At 43.3% G+C, this 26739-nt stretch overlaps 1 protein-coding gene across 6 annotated transcripts in view; it reads left to right on the top strand.

Moving 5' to 3' along the window:
• LOC306826563 (uncharacterized protein) overlaps window positions 1-26739 on the top strand; it is an 86803-nt gene that overhangs the window by 47775 nt on the left and 12289 nt on the right. For 4 of the 6 annotated variants that reach the window (XM_079347950.1, XM_079347949.1, XM_079347948.1 and 1 more), the window contains 6 exons: window positions 16813-17174; window positions 17866-18057; window positions 18959-19073; window positions 19948-20007; window positions 21717-21967; window positions 25651-25710. In XM_079347950.1, coding sequence (XP_079204076.1) covers window positions 16813-17174; window positions 17866-18057; window positions 18959-19073; window positions 19948-20007; window positions 21717-21967; window positions 25651-25710 — 1040 coding nt within the window. Of the gene's footprint in view, window positions 1-4708; window positions 6644-16812; window positions 17175-17865; window positions 18058-18958; window positions 19074-19947; window positions 20008-21716; window positions 21968-25650; window positions 25711-26739 lie in introns of those variants that run through there. The other 2 variants (XM_079347952.1, XM_079347951.1) reach the window with 2 other exon arrangements.

Genomic DNA, 26739 nt, shown 5'->3' with positions numbered 1-26739 from the left:
TTCCATCAGCCCCCCCATCCTTCGTCTTTTTTTTTCTCTGCTTAGCGCTACGGGCAACCAGCTGTAGCATCCTCCGTTTCCTCCATCTCTTGCTGATGTTCAACAATCTGTGACCTTCAAAAGGAGAACCAACAGTGACCTCTTTGATCCTCACGCGAATAAGGACATTTAAATTGAGACGCCGGCGGCTTCTCGCAAACATAAGACCTGGCTCGTTTTTGTTTTCCTGCTTTTTCACTTTACTTGTCTTCTTTATATCCCAAAGTTTCAATCTGGTTGAGCTTGTCATGCATCAGTCTGCTAGAGTTAGGCGTCAGGCAGTCATTTGATGACATCATTTGCTCTTCTCATCAATAAGCCTTCCACTTTTTTCAAGCTGCTCTTAAAGCTTTACATATTACAGTTTCTAAGCCGACTCTGCTAACAGGTGTGACCATGTTATCTGTCACTGACGACCTTCAGCTGCATGACAACAGCAAGAGTGCTCACCAAGGCCTCTTGTATATTTCTCAATATTAATCAAAATGATCGTCAGGTATTAAATTAAAACTAAATAAAGAGACGTTTCAGTCGACTTCTTCATGTTCCCTCTCAGTACCCTGTGACTGCTGTCTGACATTTGTCAAATATGCTCATCTGCTTGAATGCTTTAATCCTGTCTATACAGCCCGAACGGTTACTGCAAGGACTAAAGGGAAATAGCCCCGATTATGCTTTTCTCCCTAGACCCCCCCTGCTTCCATAAATGTTCACACAAAAACAAATGTATGGTTGTGCACCGGTCTGATTTTCAGAGACAAATCAGGGAATAGAAGGAAAGCTTGTGCTACTTCAACCATTGAGACATTTTGACAGCAGTGTGAAAAAAAAGCTAAATGACATCTCTGAAGCCAGATTAGGTGAAACCCACATCTACAGCTAAAGGTCAGCTCTCTGACATCAAAGGTTGTGTGTTGTGATTTCATCCTTAATTACATGAAGGTGACCTTGAGAATGAAATGCAGAGAAATGAGTTCTCTGAGTGTTTTTCTTAGAGCTGTTCCTCATGCAGGTTGCCACGTCGCAGACACTTAAAAACTGTCTACCTTCTCTGGTCCAAACAAATCCATGATACTGTAATATTGTGAGTTTATAATTTAAATCAGTAGACACCTTGAATATTGGACCTTTAACCTTAAAAGGCAGGGTCAGTCATTTTTTTTGAAAACCAGCATGATTTTGAAAGTAGCATCCTCTCCGTTCTCCGTATTCACCCCTTCCGCTCTGTGCTCCCTCACAAGCCCCGCCCCCTCACTTACACGCACTCGCACCATTGGTCCAGAAGCAGATTTCAGCTCAGTGTGGGCACCTGCATGCATGGAGTAGAGAGGCTTGATTGGTTTATAAAACGTGGTCGAGTGCAGACGTTGGTCAAAGTTTTTACGTGTTTACAAACTGCTACAGATGACAGAGTTTTGTTGTTTCTTTTTCAGAGCACATGGATTATTAATTACAGGGAGATCTGAAAGATTACCTACCCTCCCTTTAGCCTTTCCAAAAGTCCCCAGCTGAGTCCTACTTGAAGAGAAGCACTGACCTGATGCCGACCTGTCCTCATGTATTGATAAGTGAACATTGGTCTAATGACTTCCTCTTCTGCTCTCTAGCTGCTCCTCTCTCTGAGGTTACAGTAGACAAAGTGTCTGTGGAGGATTATGTAATGATACTCATTCAGTGTCAGTCATGTCTGACAAAGTGCTCTTGTTATTTTGGCTCAGGCCTCTGGGGGGTGATGGGGTGAAGCAGGGTCTCTGACTCCGGGACCATTTGTCATGAGCAGTGGAAAACGTCAGCGTTAGTTTAGATGTCACATTTTTCGTCAGGCGTTTGTTGAAAATGGTGTTTCAAAAGCAGGGTCGAGACCCTCTGCAGGCTTCTGACAGATAAATAGAGATTTTTATTTCCGTTAGCACATCTTGTAGCTGTCAGTACCTCCTCCCTCTGCCTGCTCTCCGTTATCTTCTTGAGCGGTTTTCACAAACTCATGACCATTTTGAGGTCGGCCTGCCACAAAAAAATGTCCCAAAGTTGTTATCAACACGGGTCCTTCACAGCATGAAGCTGATTTCTGGGATGAAAAGAAAGAAGGGTGGGTCGGTCAGGAGACAGGACGTGACATCAAAATGATGTCACAAGTCCACAAGGCTACTTTTCTTTTAGCAGATGCTTTTGTGCAAAGCGACGTGCTTCAGAGAGTTAGTAATGCACGAGCAACGATGGAGAGTAGAGGACACATTTAGTGCGACACACAATGAGACACACACGTCCTGACAGGAAGTGAACAGAGGCAAAGCAAGGTTTAAAATAAAGATCATATTTTATCATCAACGACAACATCTGCAGCTGTTCTTGAGAGTTCAAATCAGAAAACTCGCCTAAATAAACAAAGAGTCAAACCTGAACCCATCATGTCGTGTGTGACAGACGAATGTGTGCCAGTATCCCTCACTCAGACCAAGACACATAAAGAGTCCACTGTTTCCTGTTCAAAACTGTTTGATACAAACAATTCATAAATGCCTTCTGCACCATTGATTACAGTTTTGTTTCTGTGCTTATGCTTTAAGCTGTACAGCTCTATACTAGAACAGCAGAAGTAAATGTGCAGGTTCGAACTCTAAAATGAAGCCGTGCCTCAGAACTTAAGAACTTGTAAAAGCACCTGGGATGTTGCCTACATATCAAATTGAGTTTATTTATATGACATGTATTTGTATAGAGACAGATGTGGGCTTCCATTAGCACCCAGAGGTGTTGTTGTCTTCCTCTGCTGCCTTAGACCACATTAAACCTGTGTTGCATTTTGTTCCAGTTATTAAGAGGACCCAATAGTACTTCCACTGAGGCTCCACACACACACACACACACACACACACACACACACACACAGAGACACACACACACACACACACAGGATTAACAGGATCCTACTCCACTCCTGTCAGCTTTATTCTCCTTTTTACACTCGCCCGGTCTGCTGATATCAGAACGTGATGAAGCGCTCACCACGGCCTCTTTGATGCCTAACACACACACACACACACACACACACACACACACACACACACACACGCTATCCTGCAGCAGTGAGTTGGATTTATAATTCTTATACATTAGCCTACTGAGTGTCATTAACATCTCATCATCCAGTGTCCATTACGCACTGAAGATTATAGCCGAGAAATCTAGAAGAAAACGCAGCACATACATGTTTAGCTCGGTTATTAATCCATTTGTGCGGCAGTAGCTCAGTCCGTGAGGAATTGGGTTGGGAACCAAAGGGTTGTGGTTAGACGGATTTCAGCCAGTAAAGATCAGTCTCTTATTAGTCTCTATTAGTCTCATATTTCAAACACAGTATAAAGAATTCAAATACTTTGGACTCAAGATTTGACCAACTTGGGTTTCAGCTCAATGATCAATGGACTTCATATGTAGTGAGACCATCATCAGAATCACCTTTATTGGCCAGGTATGTTTAATGCACAAGGAATTTAACTTCGGTAGACTGTGCTCTATGTACAAATGCAAACATGAAATAATAACAAGAAAAATATAAACATGTAATTAAAGACTAATATGTAGAAGACCTAATGAGATAATAGTGCAGTTAAAGAAAAACACAACTACGAGAGAGGACAGTCCCGTGCCAACCATCTGTGGTGCAAACTTGGCACTATTATAAGTAACTAATCCCACTCATATGGATTCATGTGCCGCTGACAATGTAGGGTCAAGTGTCTTTCCCAAGGACACATCAGACATGTTGCTGGAGGAGCTGCGGATGAAACCTACGACCTTCTGAATAAGAGACGATGAGTGAGATACAGCTGAAAAAAAGGGTTTTAGTTAATCTATCAAGAACTAGTTCTATGTCCAATGTTTTGAACATGGACATGGGTTTCAGAGTTACATACATTTGGTCCTTTGAAACAACGTAAGGAACATTGGAAGAGTATCACTTTTTGCCAGTCAAGCCAAAAGAAGTGCTTACAATTTAAACTTTTGAAAATGTCCCTGCACTCCGCTTTTCATGCTTTACATCTGAGGTATTTCTAACAGTCATTGTAATTCAGCTCAACGTAAGAAGATTATAAACTCTGCAGTGCAGCACAAATTTAAATATCAGAGAAATGCACAAATTAATGAAGACAGGAAAAGATCAGCTGTTTGAATGTATTATCATTGTGATACATTTTAGCATTATGTCTTTGTTGTCTTTAATTCAGACTCTGGAGAAATAGGCCAATCAGTGTAGTCTGGATGATTACAGCTTCCAGAGGTGTCTGAGTCTGCATCAACATGTGAACAGTGGCTGTCATATGGCAGCTGAGTAACTGTGGCAGCCATTGATCTGTTCATGTGTGTGTGTGTGTGTGTGTGTGTGTGTGTGTGTGTGTGTGTGCGTGCATGTGTGTGTGTGTGTGTGCGTGCATGTGTGTGTGTGTGTGTGTGTGTCACCATGCATTTGTTCGTGAAATTTTATTTCTACATGTCGCTATGGGATGATACAGAAATTTAGCTCCAGCGAATGAGGCAATATTCCCGTCTGTCATGTGACTGTGATGTCAAAGAGAGAGAAGGAAAACAGAGAGCGCACGAGAGAGAGAGACAGAGAGAGAGAGAGAGAGAGAGAGAAGGTGCAATTTAGCCCCACAGCTGATCCGTGCAGTGCTCAGAGAGAAGCCGAGACGACCAGACACACACATTCATTCTCACTCTCACTCGCACTTCTTTTTTTTTTTGCCTCGCCTGTAAACACACACATACACACATGCACTTTGCATACATTCATGCACTTCACGCTCATCAGCTTAGTTACAAACACACAACTGCAGGCTGTCACGTTGACAAAAGAAAGGATGAATGTTTTCCTCTACTTTCTAAGCTCATAACAGTTTGGATACTAAGGACATCGCTGCATCTCTGACACGACTGGAAGTGGACAAAAAGCAGGAATCTGAAGACAGATTAAAAGAAGAAATAAAACTACAAAAACAAGAAGGACTAAACAAGAGAGAACAGAAGACATTGAGGCCCAGCGTAAGAAGAGGGACAGGAGGACCTGGAAACAGAGGGAGAATGTCCTTCCTGTCTGGCACACCCTGGCAGCAGCCTGGCATTATAAATGGCAGCAGCAGCAGGTACGGACAACTGACCAATGAGCATCAACAGCAGCAGCAGCAGGAGATATCTCCTGGTGCCCTCTCTACTGCCACCATCCCTGTGGCCGTGGCCTCATCTCCACTGTCAACCCCAAGCCCGGCCTCTGACCGGCACAGCGGCTGGCACTGCCAAGGCCAGATGGCAATAGGGGGGCCGGCTGCCATAGCCTCACAGGAAGGGTCAGAAATAACTTTGAAGGAAGAGGAGGTGAAATTAGGGCAACGCAGGACTGAGGGAACATTATTTGGGATGGAGGCAGAGGTGCCAGGAACGCCTAAACTAAAGATGCCAGTGCTGAAGATAGAGGATGAGGGGTCTGGAGGAGGACAGTCTTTGGAGGAGGGGCGCAGAGTGGGAGTGTCAGGGGGGTCGTTGGGAAGTGCAGGACAAAGCCCCAGCAGCCCCCTGTCTTCCCACTCCTCACCTTGCTCTTCATTACCTTCCCCATCTATCTCACCAGGGAGATCCATTCCGAGTTCTGAGCTAATCCATCAAACCACGGCGCAACTTCAAGACGGACTTTACATCCAGGGATCTCAAATGTCTGCCCAAGGCCGGGGCTCAGTTTCTTCCCCGAAACAGGCCTCACGGCTTGGGGAGAGAAATTTACTGAGCCCTTGCTCCACTGGAAATAGTAGTCAAAGCATTAAAGTGGATGAAAAGAAATCTGTTCCGTCCGCTACATATGGAGGCCTACTGGGAAGTGTGGAAGATAATTCGATAGCAGCTCTCAAGTCATCTTTAGCAAAGCAAAGTGTTGATGCCCATCCTTCTGGTCATACTCATCTTGTTGCTGACTTAACATGCAATAAAGCCGTTTGCACTTCAGCGCCTTCAGCAGAGCCAACTCCAGGCTCAGCCATGAAAGCTCACGTTGAGGGAGGTCTAGCAGAGCCGAGTGGAGTGGAGAGGAAAACCTTAAGCCATACTGAGAAGGGGACAAGAGAAGATGCAACCCAGAATTTAAATCGGGATGAGGATGGGAGAGTGGGATCATGTGGTACCTTAAACAGAGAGACAAAACCTAGCCAAAGCAGTGAACTGCCACAGAGGACTGCGGTGAGGCGTGCAATGTCCGACTGTTCTCACCTGTCTGTTCCCATGGTAATGACGGGAGCATACCCTACTTGTATGGGTGTCCAATCAGGAATGACACCCAACATACAAAACTTTTCCCTAATGGGAACTGTTGGCCCACCAAGGGCGCCGTACCCACACGTGGCCGTCCGACGCTCTCTCACCGTCACCGACAGCACCGACGCTGCAGCTGCAATGATGACAATGATGTCATCACCGTTATTTACATCACCCGTGATGCCCTCATCGCCTCCTCCTAAGAGGCATCTTGGAAGCTGTGAGAACAATGTCTTACTCCCGGTTCCTCCCCCTACAGGAGCATCAGCAAACAGCATCCAGGATAGTAAACTGACCACAGCGGGTAAGAGCTTCTTCTAGTCTCTGTGTGTAGGTCAATGTAGAACTGATATATCCAGTAGATTGATGCACAGATGGTAGAGCTACCCATCTGTGAATCCTTGCACAGATTCCTGATTTGTTCAAGGAGTCATCGAGGTCTGGGGTGAAGCTACTTGATCGCTGTTTCCAAAATGACTCACACTACTGATATGCAAATGAAAAACCCAACACAGATTGATGTCCCAGTACGTCTATGTGTATTCATGATTGCTTTTGTAATCTATCCTAAGTTCTTCCGTTCACAGTGATACAGAGGAAGTTTGATTTGCAGCAATAATAGTTTTGCTAGTTGTCGACTGAGTTGACTGAGCAGTTGGAGCTCAGAAATGTAAATGCGTGCAGGAAACACATTTCCATTGATCACTCTTCGCCTGCTAACTTCTTCTTGTTTTCAAGACAATGACACAACAAAGTAATGCTTGTATGCGTCTTCAGCAGGGCTAAGACATCATTTTTTCTTGGTTATTCGTTATACTTTAGTTCACTCTGGAAACGTACGCTCTGACAGAAGTATGCCTCTGCCCTTTTAACATAAAGGCACTATTTTTTTTTTAAATCAAATAATCTTAACTAACCCCCAACAGCTTTAAGCAGGTGTAGTTTCACAGTGTTGCTATAACATGACCCATTGTCTTTTTTGGTAATTTTACTTTTAAATGCACATTTTGTTCTTACACTTACATCTAACTGAAGAATTTAAAGTCCTGGGGTTTGTATTTATGTTTTCTTCATAAGGGGTTGTATAGAAAGTAAATATCATGATGATACAGGTGAGATTGGTCGTGCCTGCAGGTATATTTTTCGTCCTTTGCATGTTGCGAGCCATGGAATCGAACCTCAGTCTGCATTTGGTGAAGTGTCGGCTGTTGGCTAGTCCTTATTTTCCAACATAAGTTAAACCTAAAAATAGAAGTTGTTTTTGTTATTGTATCAGTAGGAGGCTGCCACAATGCTGGTTGCCTCTTCGGTAGAAAACACATACACTATGCTTGTAACACGCTGTCTCTGGGTAAGGTAATTGGCACTGAAGATTTCTATTGTACGTCTTTATAGGAGCCACTTCCAGGGCTGCCCACCATCATTATCCGCCTGTGGATATCCATTCTGTTTCTTTTTGTTTCTCTTTGCCACAGTTGGATTTATCCTCCTGCTAAGATGGTGGCACCTCGCATGGATGTAAAAGAGCCTTTTAAGCCATTACTTTCTTTTCATTATCTCGCACTATGCACCGAGAACAGAAACATGGCAAAGCTTCGGAGGAAAGCCTCACATCGTTTCACATGAGCAGATTAAAACAGCATTTTTGACAATGATGTAACTGTTGTTGTTCTAAGTTTGAAACATTTTTTTACACAGACTTATCAACTTAGAAGATACTGGTGACATCCTCCTGGTATTAGCTGTCATTTTTAATCAATGGACAGTTTGGAGCCTAGCGGTTAGCATGTTCATGTCTGTCATGCTAAAACCTGTTCCACATTTCACATATTCTTTAAGTCAGCCCCTCCTTCGAAGTGAATAATTGCTGGAGAACCAACAGACTTTCCAACCCAAAGAATATACAAATATGTTGTTTGCTCAAAAATACTTTAAATAACTAAGAACCCAATAATCTTGGTGTCAGATGAGTCGCACTTACACTACTCATGTTGTGGTACTTGCTCTCAAGACTCAAAATGGAAAGCATTTTTACTTGGTCTTGTTTCTGTCTTGGACTGGGCGGACTCCAGATTTGCCAACCCAGATAAGATATGTCAAGATCACCACTGGCAGGCTATTTTTCCAAGTCATTACTGTGATTACAAGGAAAAAGGCTCTTTCTAAAAGAACAAATTGTTTGATTTTGAACCCTCGGTCACAGCTGCAACCTTCCTGGTGTTTCAGTGAGTGACACTTCTGCTGCACATAAGATGATGATTTTTATCAACATTCATGGTGTTGGTCTTTACTCGATCTCGATCCCGACAAGTCTTGGTAACTGGTCTCGGTTAGTGGGGTCTTGCCTTCAACACTGCTTTTTACTTGTTTGGGTGTGATGAGTTCTGTGCTTGATTGACTCAGATCAGAAAATGAGGCTTGTCTTCATTTCAGTCTGCTCCAAGGTTAATGCTCTTTTAATCGTTCTCTCCTGCTCTAACAGGGTTGTTAATAAGGCCAGTCAATATTGGTTGTTTAATTAGGTTTTCCCTGATTTCCTTTTCAAGAACATCTGTCAGAAATTGCATCTTTTCTTTATTGCTTTCTTTGAAATGGACATTTGATGATTTGAAGGACACGTGGATGAAATTCTCGCTGGATGAAGTCGATGTTGATTTCTCAGAAAAAGACGATATTGGATATAATAAGAGAGCCTGCAGGGGATTATGAAATGACAAACCTAGGGCTTAGAATTTTAAATAAAGGATTTGGATTATTGAAGTCTTTAGGACTATATTTAACAAAGTAGTTCAAAGACAATTCATCTTTGCTTTTTCCTCTACATTTTAATATATTCTCTTCACAAATTAAATATCGTTTGGCCAAATAACGAGTTGTAAGTTCATCCAGCAGTGTGTTTGCATTTTCAGACTGCAGTTAGACAGAGAAAAGCTGGGGCATTGATTAGACATTGACTCCGACTGTACTCATTCAAATATAGAACAGCTATTTTAAGCATCCTGTGTGTGTGTGTGTGTGTGTTGGGTGAGTGTGTGTGTGTATGTTAAGAGCTTAAACTGACGTGAATCCTCCAGATTTTAAAGGCACACGCCCCCACTGGCACATTGACAGTAGACAGGGAGTCTGCAACTTCAGGTGTTTGTTTTTTTTTGTCGTTTTGAACAGAAATAGAACCCAGCTGCACAGAGGTACACGCACATGCACAACGAAGTGCACAGCTGTAAGAGAAGAGGGAGGCAAGTGAGAGTCTCACAGCTCGAACAGAAAACAGAATTTAAACCATGTTTACACGAAGACAAATGAGCAGTCATGATCTGAAAGGCTTTATGTTGGACCCTTTCTTTGAGTCATGCAGGGAGGGTAAGGGGATAGAAAATCTCGAAAAAAATGAAATCATAGAAAACAACAACCTGATTTAAAAAAAAAAGTGCTCTTCAAAGCAACATAATGGAGGAATTGGATTTGGTGCACTTTGGGGGATCCTGACTGTCTCTCTCTGCAACCATATAAAACAGTGTGTTGACTCCGCCTGCTCTGTGTCCGACTTTGAGCCCACAGTTTCATGAAGCTCTCGCCAACATGAAAAAGCAAGTCAAATATTTACTGTTGTCCAGCTTCTTGCTGGGTTATTCAGTACGCTTATGCTGTCAGAAAAAGTTTAACTCCACTAAAACCAGACTATTAAAATGCAAGTAAAACTGTTTGTTTGGCTGAAACTGTAATAAATGCATTTTTTTAAAGTCAGACTGACAACACGATAATGTGGTTGGAGAGTAATAGTGAGCAGTAAGAGAGACACAGGTCGAAAAACAGGGGAGGAGGACCCAATCGCAGGTAAAAATCTAATAAATAATAATCCAAAAACTAAAAGTCACAGGAGCAGGGAACACAAGGAAACATCTGACATTAGCCTGATTAGCATGTAATAGCACAGCAGAAGTCGTGATGTCATCAGACTTATGCCACCCACCATGAGCTACAGGGTTAGCACGCATCTCATCTAAACCAAAGTGAAGTCGAGAGAAGGTTTAATAAGAGCAAAGCTCTAAAGTTTGATTTCACCGCTCCACACACAACCAGCACTTACTCGCTCTCTTTGTCTCCTGATAGCTTCATCCGTCATCGTCCTCTTCCGTCTCTTAGCCTCAGCTAGCGTATCAAACAGTACCGAGGGCTGCTGTGTGAACTAAGGTTCCCAAAGGCTCGTAGTGCTGAAAACAGGCGACTGTGCTGCTCCGTGGTAATGAGATCAGCAACTCTCCCTGTGGGAAAGAGTTGTAGATGGACTTTGAAGATGCTATTTTAAGACGTGTATTATTGTTGCTTTAAGGAGAAGAGGCGGAACATGTAGGCATGAGAGCAGCCTTCACGGACGTCTTTGTGACTTTGTTAATGTACGTAACACGACAGGTTTATTGCTTGAATTACATCAGAACTTCTTAAAAACCAAAGACACAGGTAGAAACACAGGGAGGAGGAGCCACTTGCAGGTAAAACTCATGATTTATATAAACAAAAGGCAACAACAGAAACTTACTAAATAATAATCCAAAAACCAAAAGACACAGGAGCAGGGAACACGAGGGAACATCTGACATGTACAAAAAAACACAATGACACAGAAGGGAATGAACACGGAGACTAAATAAACACAGGGGTGATCAAACCCAGGTGAGGAGGATCAGGACAATCAGACAGGCGGGAAACACACAAGTAGCAAAGAACACTAAACTTTAAAATAAGAACCTAAACACAAAACAATATTACAGACAACATCGAAGGTTTCAAAATAACGCACTATGGAAAAAATGAGAACTAAAACAAGAACAGGAAATCAAAACTGTCATGACACCTTCTCTGCAAGTGTAAAACTGACACTGTAGCGATATCCACATCCTCGGATTGTAAAGTGTGGGACGTCTTCCGAAGCTGCTTCATGCAACGAGCTGGAAGTGAGAACATTTTCAAGTGTAAATACACTGAATAGATCTTCATCGTTTTACTCTGAAAAGTGCTGAGGAATCGGTGTGTGCTTTAACTTCAACAAAAGTGCAATACGAATACAGTGTGTTACTTTTAATGTTAGTGTGTTATAGAGTAGTGATGGCTTTTAGCATGTCTCTCATACACTGGTTTGCTAAATTACTATTATTTGTTCACAGGCTGAAGGGAAGAAACAAAACTATTTACATACAAAGTGAGAAAAACAAACTCTGTACATAACATTGTTTTTTCTTCAAAATAAAAGCCAGTTAATATTTTTTTTTTTTTCTACGCTGTGTCACAGAGCAAAAGATCAGTTTGTGTGTCCTGTTTAGGAGTGAAAAGTCACATGGACTATTTCTGTGTCTATCGATTGTCCTGTCTGTCCGAGGGCTGCTTTGATAGCTATCATGCTAGGAAGCAGGAGCTATGGCGCTCAATAATCCATTTGAGTTTGTGCGTGTGTGTGTGCGTGTGTGTGTGTGTGTGTGTGTGTGCGTGCGTTCGTGTGTGTGTGTGTGTGTGTGTGTGTGTGTGTGTGTGTGTTTGAGTATGTGTGCCACTGGCCCTGCAGTAAAATATCTTCCCACCAGTTCAATGTCTGTGTATGTTCGTCATGCTCTGAATTATGTGACAGTCAACTCACTATTTTTCTTTGCCTTTCGCTCTCACACACACACACACACACACACACACACACACCCAGCTGGTTGCCAGTGGCTGTGTACTGTAGCGTGGTATTAGATGGATCCAGTGTGTTCTCAGCCAGCAGTTTCATGTTAGATGAGTCACATTGCTGGTGTTGCAGGGTGGTGATACAGTGATGAGGGATACTGGAGCATGAGAGATAAAGCCTCCTCTCTGTTTCTTTATCGAGCAGCAAGAAGAGCCAAAGCCCTACATTTGTTTCTTTTATTGCTATTGCTTCTTTCAAATATTTTGCACATTTGTTTTAGTTTTTTTCCTTTTTATGTAAAATAATAACAATTTTAACTGACTTGAAAAATAAAGTGACTGCATTGAGCAGAGGTTCTGGACAGGTCTTGGCACCATGACTGATCGCCACCTCCTTCAGAATGAGAAAATTCAACCAAGCAAATGTATCTTCATGAGAAAAATGGTGGCGATTGCACTTGAAATTGAACTAAATATACGCAGTATAGATTTTTGATTTTTTTTTCAGGCACACATTCATGACCCACTGAAAACAGCTCGGTGACCCACTTTTGGGTCCCAGAGGACAGCGGGCCTGGCTGTGTCTCCCTGTTAAACTCTGGGTCTAAAAAAAAACAAATTCAAAGTACAAACCTTCAAACCACTAACTCGTGCTCTTTAGCTAACAGAGTGACTTAACAACCCAACTGTAAGGTCACAGGCTCTTGAGATGATAAGAAACGATTGGCACGTCTATCTATTAAACTACAAGGTGAAAGAGATTACTCCTTCTTCTTGAATTCAACATGTTTGCGATGCACGTTTATGCAACATGACATGATCAGCACAAGGACTCCGGTGCCAGACTTCAAGCTCTCTTTAGATCCCACCTGTTGCCACGACGATGCCCACATTAATTATCCCTCCTCTTTCTTCTTTTTGATGCACATGATTGACATTATCGGCAGGAGCTCGCTTTCTGCCGGCCGCCATGACAACCTCAGCTCGATCAGGTTGATGCACACTGACGATGTTGCGTACGAATCACTTGGCTCCTCATCATGTACATCAGGGGTCTCCAACATTTCTTTACCTATGATAGCACACGTCAGCTGAATGAAGCTGCTGCTTGTTCCTGCCATTGTATAAGACAATGCTGATGAGTAACCTAAATTCACATCAATATTTGACACTTGTTATTGTGCCACATAGTCAGCTATGTTACTAAAAATTCACATTAATGCCCAATAAAACATGAACACTTCACACTTGTTTTTATGGGTTAAATAACAGAACTACCAGAGTCGCTCTACAAATAGGCGAGCGACCAGCAGCTCCTGTTTCAATCCTAGACATGTCCTTGAGTGTAACTGGGAAAAGACAATTCCATTACATCTTATGAGTCAAGTTTGACCATATTTTACTCCAAAAGTACAGTAAAATCATCCCATATTCATATTCATAATTACACTAAAGGGGCATGTTTAGTATTGCTATGCATCCACTGAAATCATTTGCATTTGCATTTGCTCGACATACATGATGTACCCAACATCATGATACCGTGCATAGTTCATCTTGCAATAAACTTATAAGACTGGAAGAATGGCAGAATCCTTTTCGGAGGCATACGGGAGAGGCAGGGTTTCAGGGGACGTGGTGTACTGACAAAGTTTTGTTTCAGTCTGACAGACCGGTGCTGAGGTCGGACATTTTTTGGATTTAAATTCACATTTGATCACATATCTTTAAAGTTGAGGTAGGCAGGGAGTCAGTGAACTGTAATGGATGTAAAATGTCAGTACAGTTTCAGTTCTTATAAATAAATGAATTAATCAACCTGTGAGATCATCGATCTGCATCTCAGAAGCTCATAATTAAAATGGCACAATGTTGTTTTAATCCTTAAGTACTGTCAACCCTTAATCCATTTACAGACTCTGTCAACACATCCTTTAATAAGGACGGTGTTGTCTCAAAGATTGACCTATCCCACGTAATCTTTGTTAACTTTGGCAGTGAGGAAAAATTCAACTTGCAGGCACATGAGTAGAGCGAGCATGCTCCGTCGTCGTGACCAACCAGAAGCATCAAAGGATCGCTGTCGATATGCGCATTAGAGAGAATAGAGCTATTTTCAAATGTGTCACTGCTGTGGGATAACAGATCAACTCCAACTTTCCCTGTTAGACACCAAGCATGAGTCATGAGCAAAACCCTGCAAGTCTCTTTGACAAAGGGACATTAAAATTAATGAAACAAGTTAGTGGCTCTGCAGCTGCGTTAAGTGATGAGTTTGTATGAACATCGTCTTCACCTCACAGCCTGATTAAACACAACACTGGTGTCGTGTTCGATACCTGTAATGAGTCATTCTGTATGTGGACTTTCTTTGCATGTGAGCCTTCAGGTGCTCATCATCGTCGCCTGTGTCTCATTTGGGCTCCAGGATCAACATGTCAGAGCATAAACCACAAAATGCGTCTTGTTAGCTGGCAGCGCCTGTTCAAAAGGGACCTTGTTCACGCCATCTGCCTGACATCACACAACAAGCAGCAGCAAATTGGCATTGTTTAAGTGGAGCAAGAGCAGTTATCGAACAGAAAACGTCAGAGGAACGGGAAACGAGGGGACATCAGGGTGCAGCGAGCCGGGCCTGGCCGCGGTCATTCTTATGTAAGAGTTTTCTTGGTGGCAACAAAGAGTCCCTGTCTGTCCCTCAGTCTGCCGGCTCTGTGTCCTTAACCCCATGAACTCTTTTGGCTTCGGTTTTCCTCCGCTCATGTTCTTTCTCCCGTCATGTTTCCCTCGTTCGTTTCGTCCTCTTCTTCTCTTGCTCATCTCATGAATCAGCTGTTGGCAGGCTTGGTGCTGCCGCTCAGTTTGACCTGCTGAGGAGGATGGATGTCCCCAAATGGTGTTTTTATAATCCTGGCACAAAGATTAAGAACACGGAAAGGACAGATCATTTTCAAAACCACAACATAAAGACAAGACAGAACCCTGAAGTCTAAGGAGACCTCTCTGACTTCCTGCAGTGCGACAACAGTTTGATCATAGAAACACTCAGAGGTCACGTGAAAATATATATCACTACTGCAGTAACAAGGGTTTTAAAGCTCCCATATTCTGCCCTCTTTGGGGTTCATATATCTAATCTTTGTGTTTACTAAAGTACGTTCACAATCACTAATGTTTGAAGAAAGTCTGTTTTCATGTACTGTCTCTCCATGCAGCGTCTCTCATCTCCCTGTATTTCGAACACATCACCTGTGCCAAGTCTGATCTGATTGGTTCGGCCGATCAGCTCTCTCGTCAGTCAGTCGTTCGTCTTTGTCCTCACATATGTCCCGCCCCTTTTACCATATTGGGAATGCTACGATCAGTCCGAGGGGAGCTGGTACTTGCTACAACGAGTCAAAACAATCATAAACAAAGGACCACGCCATCTGCAAGAGGAGTTTGAACAATTATGAAAGGATTTGTTTTGAGGGGAACAAGTTTCAACCTCCGAGGAACACTGAAGCCGGAAAAACTGCAGTTCCTCTAGTGTCCACTTGAGGCTGGCTGTAAAATACATACATACATAAAGTCACATACACACCCATTGAAAACCCTGTTTTTACATAAACATGTTCACTGCCTGGTATAAAAAAAACAAGCCTCAGATAAAACTCTTTATCTGTTACTAGGTTGACCAAAAGTTGAGACCATATGTTCAGTATGGCGACCCCCATTGATGGGCCTCAAAAGTCTACTTCCTAAACCAGTGGGTGATGTCACTGAGACTATGTCCATGTTGATGAAGTCGATGGAGAGACAGGAAGTTGCTTTTGTTGCTCAGCACCCTACAAGAGAAGAAACGACAGAAGCAAAGTAATAAATGGAATAAAAAAAGAGGGTGCAGAAGAACAGAGGAGGGTCAGAGTTTGAAACGTAGGAAAAGAGTCCTAAAGCTTTCTGAGCTGTGCACTGTGTGCAGGTGAGAAACATACAGTAGAACAGTCTGTTCAGCGCCTTCGTTTTGTCAATGACAGGGACTTAAAGGATACAGCATCACCACAGTGGGCACTTTAATAATGCACAGCAATCAAATCAAACAGACCCTGAAATATCTACTGACGCAACCCTCATCAAATCATCCACCAGCTCAATCTAATCAATGAAAACAAAAGAAAAATACAGTATTTGATGTTTTTTGGTTTCCATATTTATTTCAGACTGCGTCATGTTAGTCAGCTGCTTGACTCTGCGCTTCAGTGTTTGTCAGGAATTCAAACCCCTTAAACAACCTTCTCTTAGTAAACGTGACAAGGATCTCTAATGGCATCCCGTTGAAAAAGGAACATTATACTTATGTGCATTGTTATCATGCAGAAAGGGTCAAAAGGTTGAGAGTAGATGGAGGGTTCTGTTAAGGATGTTTCTTGCCACTCATTTCCCCGTTTGAAGTGAAGAAAGCACAGGAGTGTAACGCTGCTGGTGGGGCTGCAGTACTGTCGCCGGGCGGAGCTGGAAACACTCAACGTAAACAGTGTGGAAGGATGTGATTGTGAGGTTGTTTTGAAGGATGCATGTGAGCGTGTCGCCTGCCTTAACTTGCTTGTAGATGTAGCAAGTCTTCTTCGATCCATGTTATCTTCACTTTATAAATGATGCAGTCAATTAGTGTACTATAGACAATATAGCGTCGGCCCATTTGGTCCCAAAGAGCCCAGATGGGGATGATATACTTCAGGCTTTAGAATGCTATTTAGTAACCAATGTTTGATGTCAATGGGCTTTCAACTCTATTCACGTGCTGCATCATGAAAACAACTTTTTTTTCTCTCACAGTGAAATCTGACAACAAGGACAAACAAGAGAAGACGGACTTCATGTCCAGCAAGACCGACACCTTCGACAAGAAAGAGAAAGAGGAGCAGCAGAAGAAGGACAACAGCGCGGACAAAAATCAGAAGTCCGAGAAGATCGTCAAAGATGATGAAAAAATGGACAAGATGAACGCGGAGAAAAACAACAAGGCCAACGAGAAGGCGGAGAAAGTCGACAAGCCGGAGAAGAGCAACAAAGACGAGAAGAAGGAAGAGGAGAAGAAGCCAGCGGAGAAGAAGGAGGAGAAGGGAGGGAAAGGGACAGCCAAGTCCCCAACAGGAAACGGTGGCAAAACCCTGCCGAGCCCTGACAGCAAGAGCAAGGTGGGTCACGCTCATGCCAAACACACACACACACACACACACACACACACACACACACACACATCTCCTGCAGGCTGATCTACACACTTAAAGGGCCAGTGTCCAGTGGTTACAGAAACAGGCCAGTCACGGAAAGCTCCCAGCTGTGAACTCGACCACAGCCTGTGTCCAACAACAGCTTGTGTCCTTGAGCCGGACTCACGAACCCTGCCCAGACACACACACACACACACACACACACACACACACACACTCAAAGACGCTCAGGCTCAAGCTTGTGCAGCAGAACATTTTCCTTCATAGATTTGGAATTTGGGCTGGCCAATCACATTTCAAGGGGGGCCCAAGCGACCCCTGTTGGACAGGCCCCTGAGTGCCTGTCTTCGATATCAGATGTTCATTCACATAAACTGAGACATGGTCTCTATATCATGCATTTAGTTTGGACTGCTGCTCATTTCATCAGATTTGACACTTTCAACTTTATGATTCACAACCCAGGTGAAAAATTCTGATTCTCAGATTTCAGAATTGATTTCAGATTGTTAAATGGCTGTGTTGCAATATCACACTGTCATTGCAATCAGTGGTTTCATGTCTGCTCTCCCCTCTCCTGTCTCTATCTGCCCCCCTTGTTTTACTCTTTTCTTCCCTCTACTCCTTTTACGCTTTTCCATTCCATTATCACCAGCCTGAGACGGTTTCATCCAAACCAAACTCAGCCAGTTCCCGCCCATCCACCCTCTCCACCAATGGCGTGGCCACTTCAGCCAAACACCCCTCCCCCTCCACAGCCCCAGCCAATAAAAAAAGTCCTGTCCCCAAGGCGACCACACCCACCGCTGCCAAGCGGCCACCAGCTGGCTCTGCCAAGGCTGCTAAGGTAAGTTAAAGACACATGAGTGATGTATTTTGTGTGTGCACAGCGGATGAATGCACTACTTCATGTGTAAGCGTGGCGTCAGAGGAAGTCAAACACATTTCAAAGGCACTACATTTGCAACGATGATTGAGATTCTGCACAGCGTTGGCTAATCTTGAACAGTTGTGCTGATCCACCAGAGCCTGGCTCACCTGACTGGAGCACACGGCATGACTTCAGAGTCCTCTCAGTGAAGCTGCCAAATAATTAAACTTTGAGTCTTTGGAGGAACAAGAAGAAGTACATGTAAACCTCCTCTGTGTGACTACAGGTGGAGGTCAAGTGTAAAAGACAGACTGACGAGAGGAGCACAGGCCTTTGTTGTCGTTGTTATCGTAATGGCATCAAGCTACCTGTCTCTGCCAATTCTTCAGCCTGCCTGCTAGCTTTAGCCAACATCCTAGCATCCTCGCTTTTTAGAACACTCTGCACGATGAGCACATCAGGGGAATGCAGCCAAGTTGCTACACAGGCAGATCAGCGACTAATCAGAACAAGCTTTCAACAGCCAAAGAAATCAGGGTTGTTTTTTTTATGTTAGAGTATTTGATGTATTCACTCATGTTTTAAACAAACTACCTGAAAAAGGCTTTTTTTTGACTGAAGGGTTCTGTTATGTTTAATTTTTCCAAAGTCCTCCGTCCTTCAATCCTTTCCTCCTGTTTTTCACATGCCCCTTCTTTCTTTGCATTGCTGTCATTCTCTTCCTCCGTCTTGGTTTACGTCGCCTCATAACGTCGAAAAGAGTCTAACTAAGCTTTCATCCACACAGCAGCACTTTACATGTTTACATACACAGGAACTCTAAACCTGTCAAAACACAACCCACAGCTTTTTTTATCGTCTCTCCTCTGATTTTCAGACTCCAGAAAACGGCGCAGCTGAGAAACGCCCACCTGCGCAAAAGGCCACGCCCACACCTCGTCCGACGGCCAATAAGAATGGCTCCTCTGCAAATGCTGCCAGTAAACCTGCAGGTATGTGGATAAACACACACACACACACAGCTTGTTAAATAAAAATCCTCTGTGTTAAATCTCCAGTGCCTGTCTGCCCTCTATCCCTGATTGTGTGATAGCCAGGATGTTGTCACAGACAGAATCCCCACTGAGCCTTCGTTAGTTCATAACAGTGCCAGAGCAACATGACCTCTACAACAGGACCCGAACTCGCTGCAGGAGCTGGAACAGTGACTCACATGTAGACTGGCACCTCTGGAGGCAGCAGGCTAACTGAGTCGCTGCCATATGTTGCACTTTATCAGATTTCGGCGGAAGCTTGGAAGACAGCAGTCGGGTATTTTTATCTGCGCATCCCAAACACTATCTCACCTCTCTAAGCGACAGAGCTATGACTCAGTCTGAGTGCTGTTAGTCAAACAGGCTTTGTGCTTTTTGTGCATTTGAGCTCAGCATCCTCTGAGGATATTATTCATTCTGCGATTTCACAGTGATGGTCTGGAAGGTGCATATTTCATTTATTACATGAGTGAACTGTATTACTTTTGGGACTGTTTCCCTGATGGCAGCAGTTTGTTTCTGGATTCAGTAAAGTTACAGTTGCATGATGACATACAGAACAGTTTTTAATAATGTACCTGCCGTGACACCGACATTACCAGTGAAAGAACCTGAGGTCACATCTTCAGGAGCCTTAAATGTCCAAATGGTAATTTATCATCACAATACGATAAGTGCAGTAGATTCTTGGCACCCATCAACCCTGCGTTCTTTAGTCTGATCACGAGGTACCAGACCAGAGCTACACTAAAATTGTTGACTCTGGTACTCAAGTGAAGGATCCAAATTTTACTTCAACCGTTTCTAAATTCATTGTTTTTTCTTCCTACAGCAAATAAGAATGAGAAGAACGAGAGTAAGACAGGAGAGGCCAAGAAACCCAGGACTACAGGTAAGGACCCAAAAGAAAAGATACACAGTCAGTGAGAACACAACTTTACTCGCACTTTGTGTCCTTATAAGTCTTCATGGCCTTTAAAGGCGGGGTAGGTAATTTACTAAAACTCGCATGATTTAGAAAGTAGCATCCTCTCCGTTCTCCGTCTTCACCTCCTCCCCTCTGTGCTCCCTCTAAAGCCCCGCCCCCTCACTTACATGCACCAGTGCCATTGGTCCAGAAGCAGAGCTCAGCTCATACTTTGAGTGTGGGCTCCTGCATGCATGGAGTAGAAAGGCTTGATTGGTTTATAAAACGTGGTCGAGTGCCGTCATTGGTTGAAGTTTTTACGAGTTTACAGCTGCTACAGATGACTTTACAGATACTTTTTTGTGGGTTTTTTTTTTTTTATTATTATTATTATTAATCCCTGTCAGGATTCAACCAAAATCTTAAAAGGTGGATCTGGAGGAAATTACCTACCCTGCCTTTAAAATAATAATAATAAGGTTATTAAGAGGCATATATACCCAGTTAAGAAGCTGTTAGGAGCACATCTGGGTACAACATCTGGGCAGACACTTTCCAGTTTGTGAGAAAAAAAATCAGTCGCTTATCGATGAGAACATTATATATGTGTTGAGTTGCTTTGGACATGTAGAAAGACTGAAAACTATGTTTGACTGAATGATGGATTCAGACCGTTAGAATGTTTTTCATCACTTTTTGGGGGGATATGATGAGGCACTCGGGTTGCTCAGCGTACCCGTGTCCCCTTTGTGCTAAAAGAAGACAGACTTTATTAAATCCTGCGAGGAGAAATTCAATTTTGTACACTCTGTTGTTCAACAAACTGGATCCTACTGACACGCACTAATGGAGATTTGGCGGAGTGAGGGGGGCTGGCCACATTTTGCTCTTGTCATGTGACTGATTGCCAAGTAGAGCTGTCGACACCTCCACTCTCCGCTGCAAGACCTCACGCTGGCAGAGTTCAGTTCCACCCCCAGATAGATGACGAGTCGTGCAGGAAGAGTTGTGACGAGTCCAGTTTATAATCTCCAGAGATGACATGTCCGCTTCATTGTCTGTAGGAGAGCCTCGTCTTCAAGAGTGAACCAGCACCAGTACATCATATAATCCCAGACCTGCATATTGTTTCCAGACCCGTCTATGCTATGAACTGTATATAAATATACCAACTCGTGTTGTACTAAAATGACACGGCACGCTGACAGTTTGTGGGTTTTGATCCAGAGAGTGTGCAGTAGGCGCTCACGGTTATAGAAGTCCAATGTGTTCTGCTCTACTCCGCCGCGGGAGCTCATCCACAGAGCTGTCAATCACAGGATTTAAGACCTTTTTAAAACATCGAATGACTGATACAAAAGAAACTTAAAAAAAGATTAACCCAAACAATCAGGATAAAAACTTATTACAAAACTGTCTTTGAGAAACATGTGTCACAGAATACCACTGAGTGTGTCACGAAGACAAAAGCTCCTCTTCTTTTCCCTCACGAGACAGAATTTAATGTGACGATGTCACACATCACAGGAACATGTGAGAAGATGAACGAATGTCTTGATGTAATTCATATTCATCACTCTTGAGCCAAGCTGATGTTGTTTTCTCATCAGTTTACTTTTAAACTTTCAAACAGTTCATCACAACCAAAATAAATCTTTTCTTTCACATGAAATGAATTCATTCTTCCTCGGTAGCTCGTCCTCGCCCGGCCTCCTCCACCACTCCGGCTTCTCAGGCTGCTTCAACCAACGGGGAAACCAGCCACCGCCGCAGGGTCATCACCAAACCCCCTGTGCCCAAGCAGACCCCGATGGAAAAGAAGCCGCCAGTGCCCCGTGCTCCTCGAACCCCCCGACCCATCAACGCCCCGACACCTGACCTGAAGAACGTCCGCTCCAAGATCGGATCGATCGACAACATAAAGTACCAGCCAGGTGGAGGAAAGGTAAGACAAACCCGCCAGTACGGACAAAGGTCTGTGAATAACTCAGGCCTGCTGCACAGGGACCTTCTTCTTTTAGCTCTGGCACGTGACTATTTGTTGTACAACACAATAACGCTCTTCTTTTCAGCACGGCTGCACACTGGTTATGTTCCCTGAGAGGCTTAGAGGGGTTTTTATTAACAATAAAATATGACCCAGAGAAAAGAAGGAGCAACTTAATACAGGAAAAGTTCAAAAGGATTTATGAACAAACTAAAGACAAGGGTACGCAAACAAACGACATCTTTCAAATAAGCCGAACAAAAGACTAATCAACCTGATCTTAAATTAAAAGTCCAAAACTAGAGCCCTAAGGCCTCAAGGAAAGAATCACCTGAATGATAGCCAGAGGCGAACTCCATCCAATTCAACATCAGCAGAACATCACAGGACTCGACAACATCGACGGGTTCAACAAGTCGTTCAAGTCACGGGATTTTAGCCCAGCTTGTTGAACCGTCCTTGAACTGTCCTTCCCCTCATTATGACCTCCACTTTGGAGAAGCTGGTCTCGTTCATGTTTCTCTGCTGACAGGTGTTACGGTTTAAAGAGTCACCATGTTAACTGTGCCACTTTCAGAGGCATGAAAACAGGAAGCGGACAACATTAGGACTTTTTTGTTTTCAACAGCTGTTGTCGAAAAGCTCGGAGGCTTTCGGCTCAAAGTGGCCAGCTGTCAGGGTCACACATCAAACCGTAGCGTCCATGCACTCTGGTGTCAGACATTTGACAGACGTGCTCATCTGCCTAACTGTTGATGAGACGTTTATATCTCCTCGCAGAAGCAAGTCAAACTCACTTACACCACCCAGTTTGTGTTTAACTAACCTTACCAGCGTTTTGAGACATTGCACCAAGCAAAGTGTTGCTTTTACATATGGAGTTAATTTATCTATTATCTATTTATCTATTATATTATTTTATGGAGTTATTATGGGAAGGTGGCTATGATGTAATGGCTCCACTTGCTGTGATAACTTCACATGCAGCACCGTAATGAGACACTTTTACAATCTCACTCAAAGTGGGAAGAAAAGCTGGTTTTATTGTCAATGTGTGATCAATGACGCTCGCCTTGTGTCTGTTTCATTAACAGTATAGAGTCCAGTCAGCAGGGTAGTTCTGACACAGTACTCCACAGAGGAACATTTGGCTTCACGATAAATCAAAGTTTTATATTACATCTTTTTTTCTTTCAGTCCACAATGAGCCGCTCCCTTTCTAACAGAGTCTACAGTATATACTGACGACAGTAAACAGATGAACAGATGCAGCACTCTCTATCTTAAGTTGGTCTATGTGTGGCTGCAGGACTTATAAAGAACATCAGATAGAGGAGAGGAGTTTTCCTCAAATTTGAACAAATGGGTTTTTGAAATGAAGAGGACGTGAAAATGCAAGAGGTAAACATCCTCAGCCCCCTCCAGACGTGCACAGCTCACATGAGTCAGAAATACCTCATCTGCAGCCTGCAGACATTGTTTTTAGAGGTCATTAACATTGCATACTAATGAAGGAGATGGAAACTATCTGTGTTTCTATTTTGGTCTTCGTGTCTCCATGCTGCCTTCAACATGACCGTCCCTCTAATCTCTCCTTATTTAACGGTTTCTTCCATCTACCTTTGTCTGTTTATGAAGTCAGCATGTTGCATCGTCCTTTTTGTTTTTCCATCACTTCCTGATGATGAGAAACAGTTTCTCACACACTTCCCACCATCCTGCAAGACCCACCTTTCTTACAGAGTGTCAGAGTCCCCTGTGCAGCTCCACGAACACACGCAGTGTGAACGGTCCAGGAGAACGCACACTGCCACCTTCACTCCCTCGGGATGAATGTGCAAAGCACGTCATGGTGTTTGTATAGCTAATGCTTGTGAGGGGGCGCCTGGGGTGGAGGCTGTGTGGATCAGCTGCTCTCCATCCGTCCTGTTGCATGATGTGATTTGTCTGTCTGTCAGGTTTATCAGGTTTCCATCTCCACGGAGTTCTTCTTCATCAAACAATAAATGTGCAACATGAAGCGTCTTGCTTTCATGCTCAGTATAATCCGAAGGAACAAGATCTGCGTTTAAAGGTCAAAAGATTAAAGATGTTGCTCTTTTGTTTGTGAGGGATAGATGCCTTTATGTTTGTGTTTTACAGGCGTCTTCCTGTTCTGCTGTAAGATACTGATACACTCATTAGGTGTTTATGTTGTATCCAGATGCATCCATCCTTATCGCATTAAAGGAGAACTATTATACTCACTCGCACCATTAACTTTCTAATCATTACCTGGACAAGAAGGCAGCAGCAGCACACGTCATGATAAACAGTACATGATTAAAAAACTGTTTAAGAAGCGCAGCTAAATAAACATCTTTATTTATCTGATGCTAGCGTCAGTAAGCATCCCCTAATTGCCCAGACGCTGCATTTTAAGCTGCTGTCCCTTTAAGACCCATGTGCCCACTGTTCTCTAATTGGCCAGCTCTGTTTGCAGTCGCAGGGAGCTGCTGTGGTGGGCGTGTCCTTACAGCTGCGCTCCATGCTTTGCTCTAATACGTCGGGCTCTGGTCAGGTCTCGCCCAGTTCTCGTAACGTCTCGTTCAGAGCAGCAGGACATCCAGTCATGTCACATTACCTGTACATGTGTGTATTTAAATCTGCTTAGTAGAGCTCCTTCACCTTCCTGTTTAGCAGCACCTTGTTTCAAGATCACAGAGATTGCTCTCTTCCTCAACCTGTATCGCTTAGACCCGATCACATGGCACACCGAAGTGGGGTTAGTGAAGAGAAGCAGCTGTTTCTGTGAAATTGGCCTAACCACACTGTGTTTAGCAGTCGCAGGTTTTGCTCGTGCTGTGTTGTTTCTCCATCATTACAAAACCACGATGCTGCTCTTTTTTTGTAATCAGCCTGAAGAGTGAAGCGCTCACAAACACATTCCTGCTCCGCATCACAATATCTGCTGCTGACTCACCCCGGCGAACACATCCTGGTTAGGTTATTAGATTTATTCATATTTTCCTTTGGACAGGAGCTCTAACAACCTCTTCATCCGTTTTATTTATAGGACTGGTTGTTATGTGTCTGAATGAGACAAACTCAACAGCTGTGATTTTGTTGTTTCTGATTTTTTGTTATTTTCCTTGAACTCCTGTTTGTGCTCATATTTGAAGAAAATGTCTATTTAATTGTGACTAATTTACTTATATTATGTTATGTTATATTATATTCCATGTCGTGTTTCACCTGCTCAGACTACTATTGCTTATTAAAATCAATGATACACTGTGCATCTGATTGGCCCACTCTTCAAACACATGTCACATACTTGTTTATTATTGCTGTCATTTGATTGGCCGGTGGTTAAGTCCTTCATTTCGAGGTTGTGGGTTTAATGGGTTGTATTCCTTTAATGACATGTGTTTATTGATCGTGATTATAACACTTGATTCCGTTTGCTGATAATGTTTTCAATTCAGTCCAATACTCCCCGTTTGATTGGCCGCACTAACCCATCCACTCATCTGATTGGTCGAGTTGCTCACTAGCACACGTTCCCCTGTCACCACCCATCCACCTACTTTTGCACCCTGTGTTGTGGTGTGTGGTTGGTTGGCGGCTTCTATTGACCAAGGGGTGCTTGTCCCCTACAGGTCTCCTCCACCCCGAACAACAAGACCTCAGACCCCTCCAACCCTGCCGCCAAGGCCAGAGTGAGTCCCTCCCATCTGCACCGTCACACACCAGGACATCCTCGCACCTTCTCTCTGCATTCACTGCATACACAGCCCACTCTACATCTTCTCTGGACACACCCTGTTGTCTCTATCTTTAACTCTACACCAGTCAAAAGGTAGCACTGTAGTTTGCACCGTATGTCGAGATTGTTCGACCTGAAATACACTTTCCATCTCTCCATCTTGATGGGTTTTATTTAGATGAACGTCTCGTGAGTGGTCACTGTGGCCACAAGGATTGAACTTACTTCAATGATTACCTTTGAATGTTTAAAGGAAATGATGCTCCTGTATTGACACAAGGTTTAGTTTATGTGACTGTAAAGATTCCAGAAATCAGTACCAGAGAAAGTAAACAAGTGGTTAAATAGGAAACCTCTTTAAGTTTGGTTTAACTCTCTTTAAAATACATTTAAAAAAAAAAAAAACTAATTCACACAAAGGAATCAGGCAGGAAATTAAAGCTCCGGTTCAGATCTTTTCAGGACTAAAACCGTCTAAGGTGTAGCCAGCCTTTGTGGCACTGATCCCTCACTGGAACAATAAGGATCATATCTTCGAGCTGCTCGAGGGACTTCTGCTGAAATTAGATCGAAGATATGTTGAGAATACCAGAGACAAAGAAATATGGAACAAAATGTAAAGAAAGTGCTTCTAATGTTGATGTGACTTTAAAGGTCCAATCTCTAAGAAGTCTTATGAATTAAATAATAAAGTGAGCTTAATATACCATCAGACATGAAGGAAACGTGCTGTGTTGAAGCTTCTCTTCAACAAAGCAGCAGCCAGTATGTCATCCTTCTAACTTTAGATCCTGCTCCTGAATGCTCTGGATTTGATTGGACCAGAGAAGGTAGGCGGGGCTTTGAAGGCCGTTTTGGACGCCCCTGGGTTTGCCAGATATGAGAGCAGTTATCAGGTGAACAGGTGTTGCAGCGATGGAAGCGGGCAGTGGAACTGCTTCAGATAGAAGTGATTGTACCCGAGCTAAAAAGCCTCTGCATG

Source organism: Symphodus melops, assembly GCF_947650265.1.
Source record: "Symphodus melops genome assembly, chromosome: 7".
NCBI classification, from domain to species: domain Eukaryota; kingdom Metazoa; phylum Chordata; class Actinopteri; order Labriformes; family Labridae; genus Symphodus; species Symphodus melops.
Note: the sequence above shows the minus strand (reverse complement) of the source record. Positions and strands in the feature narration are given on the sequence as shown.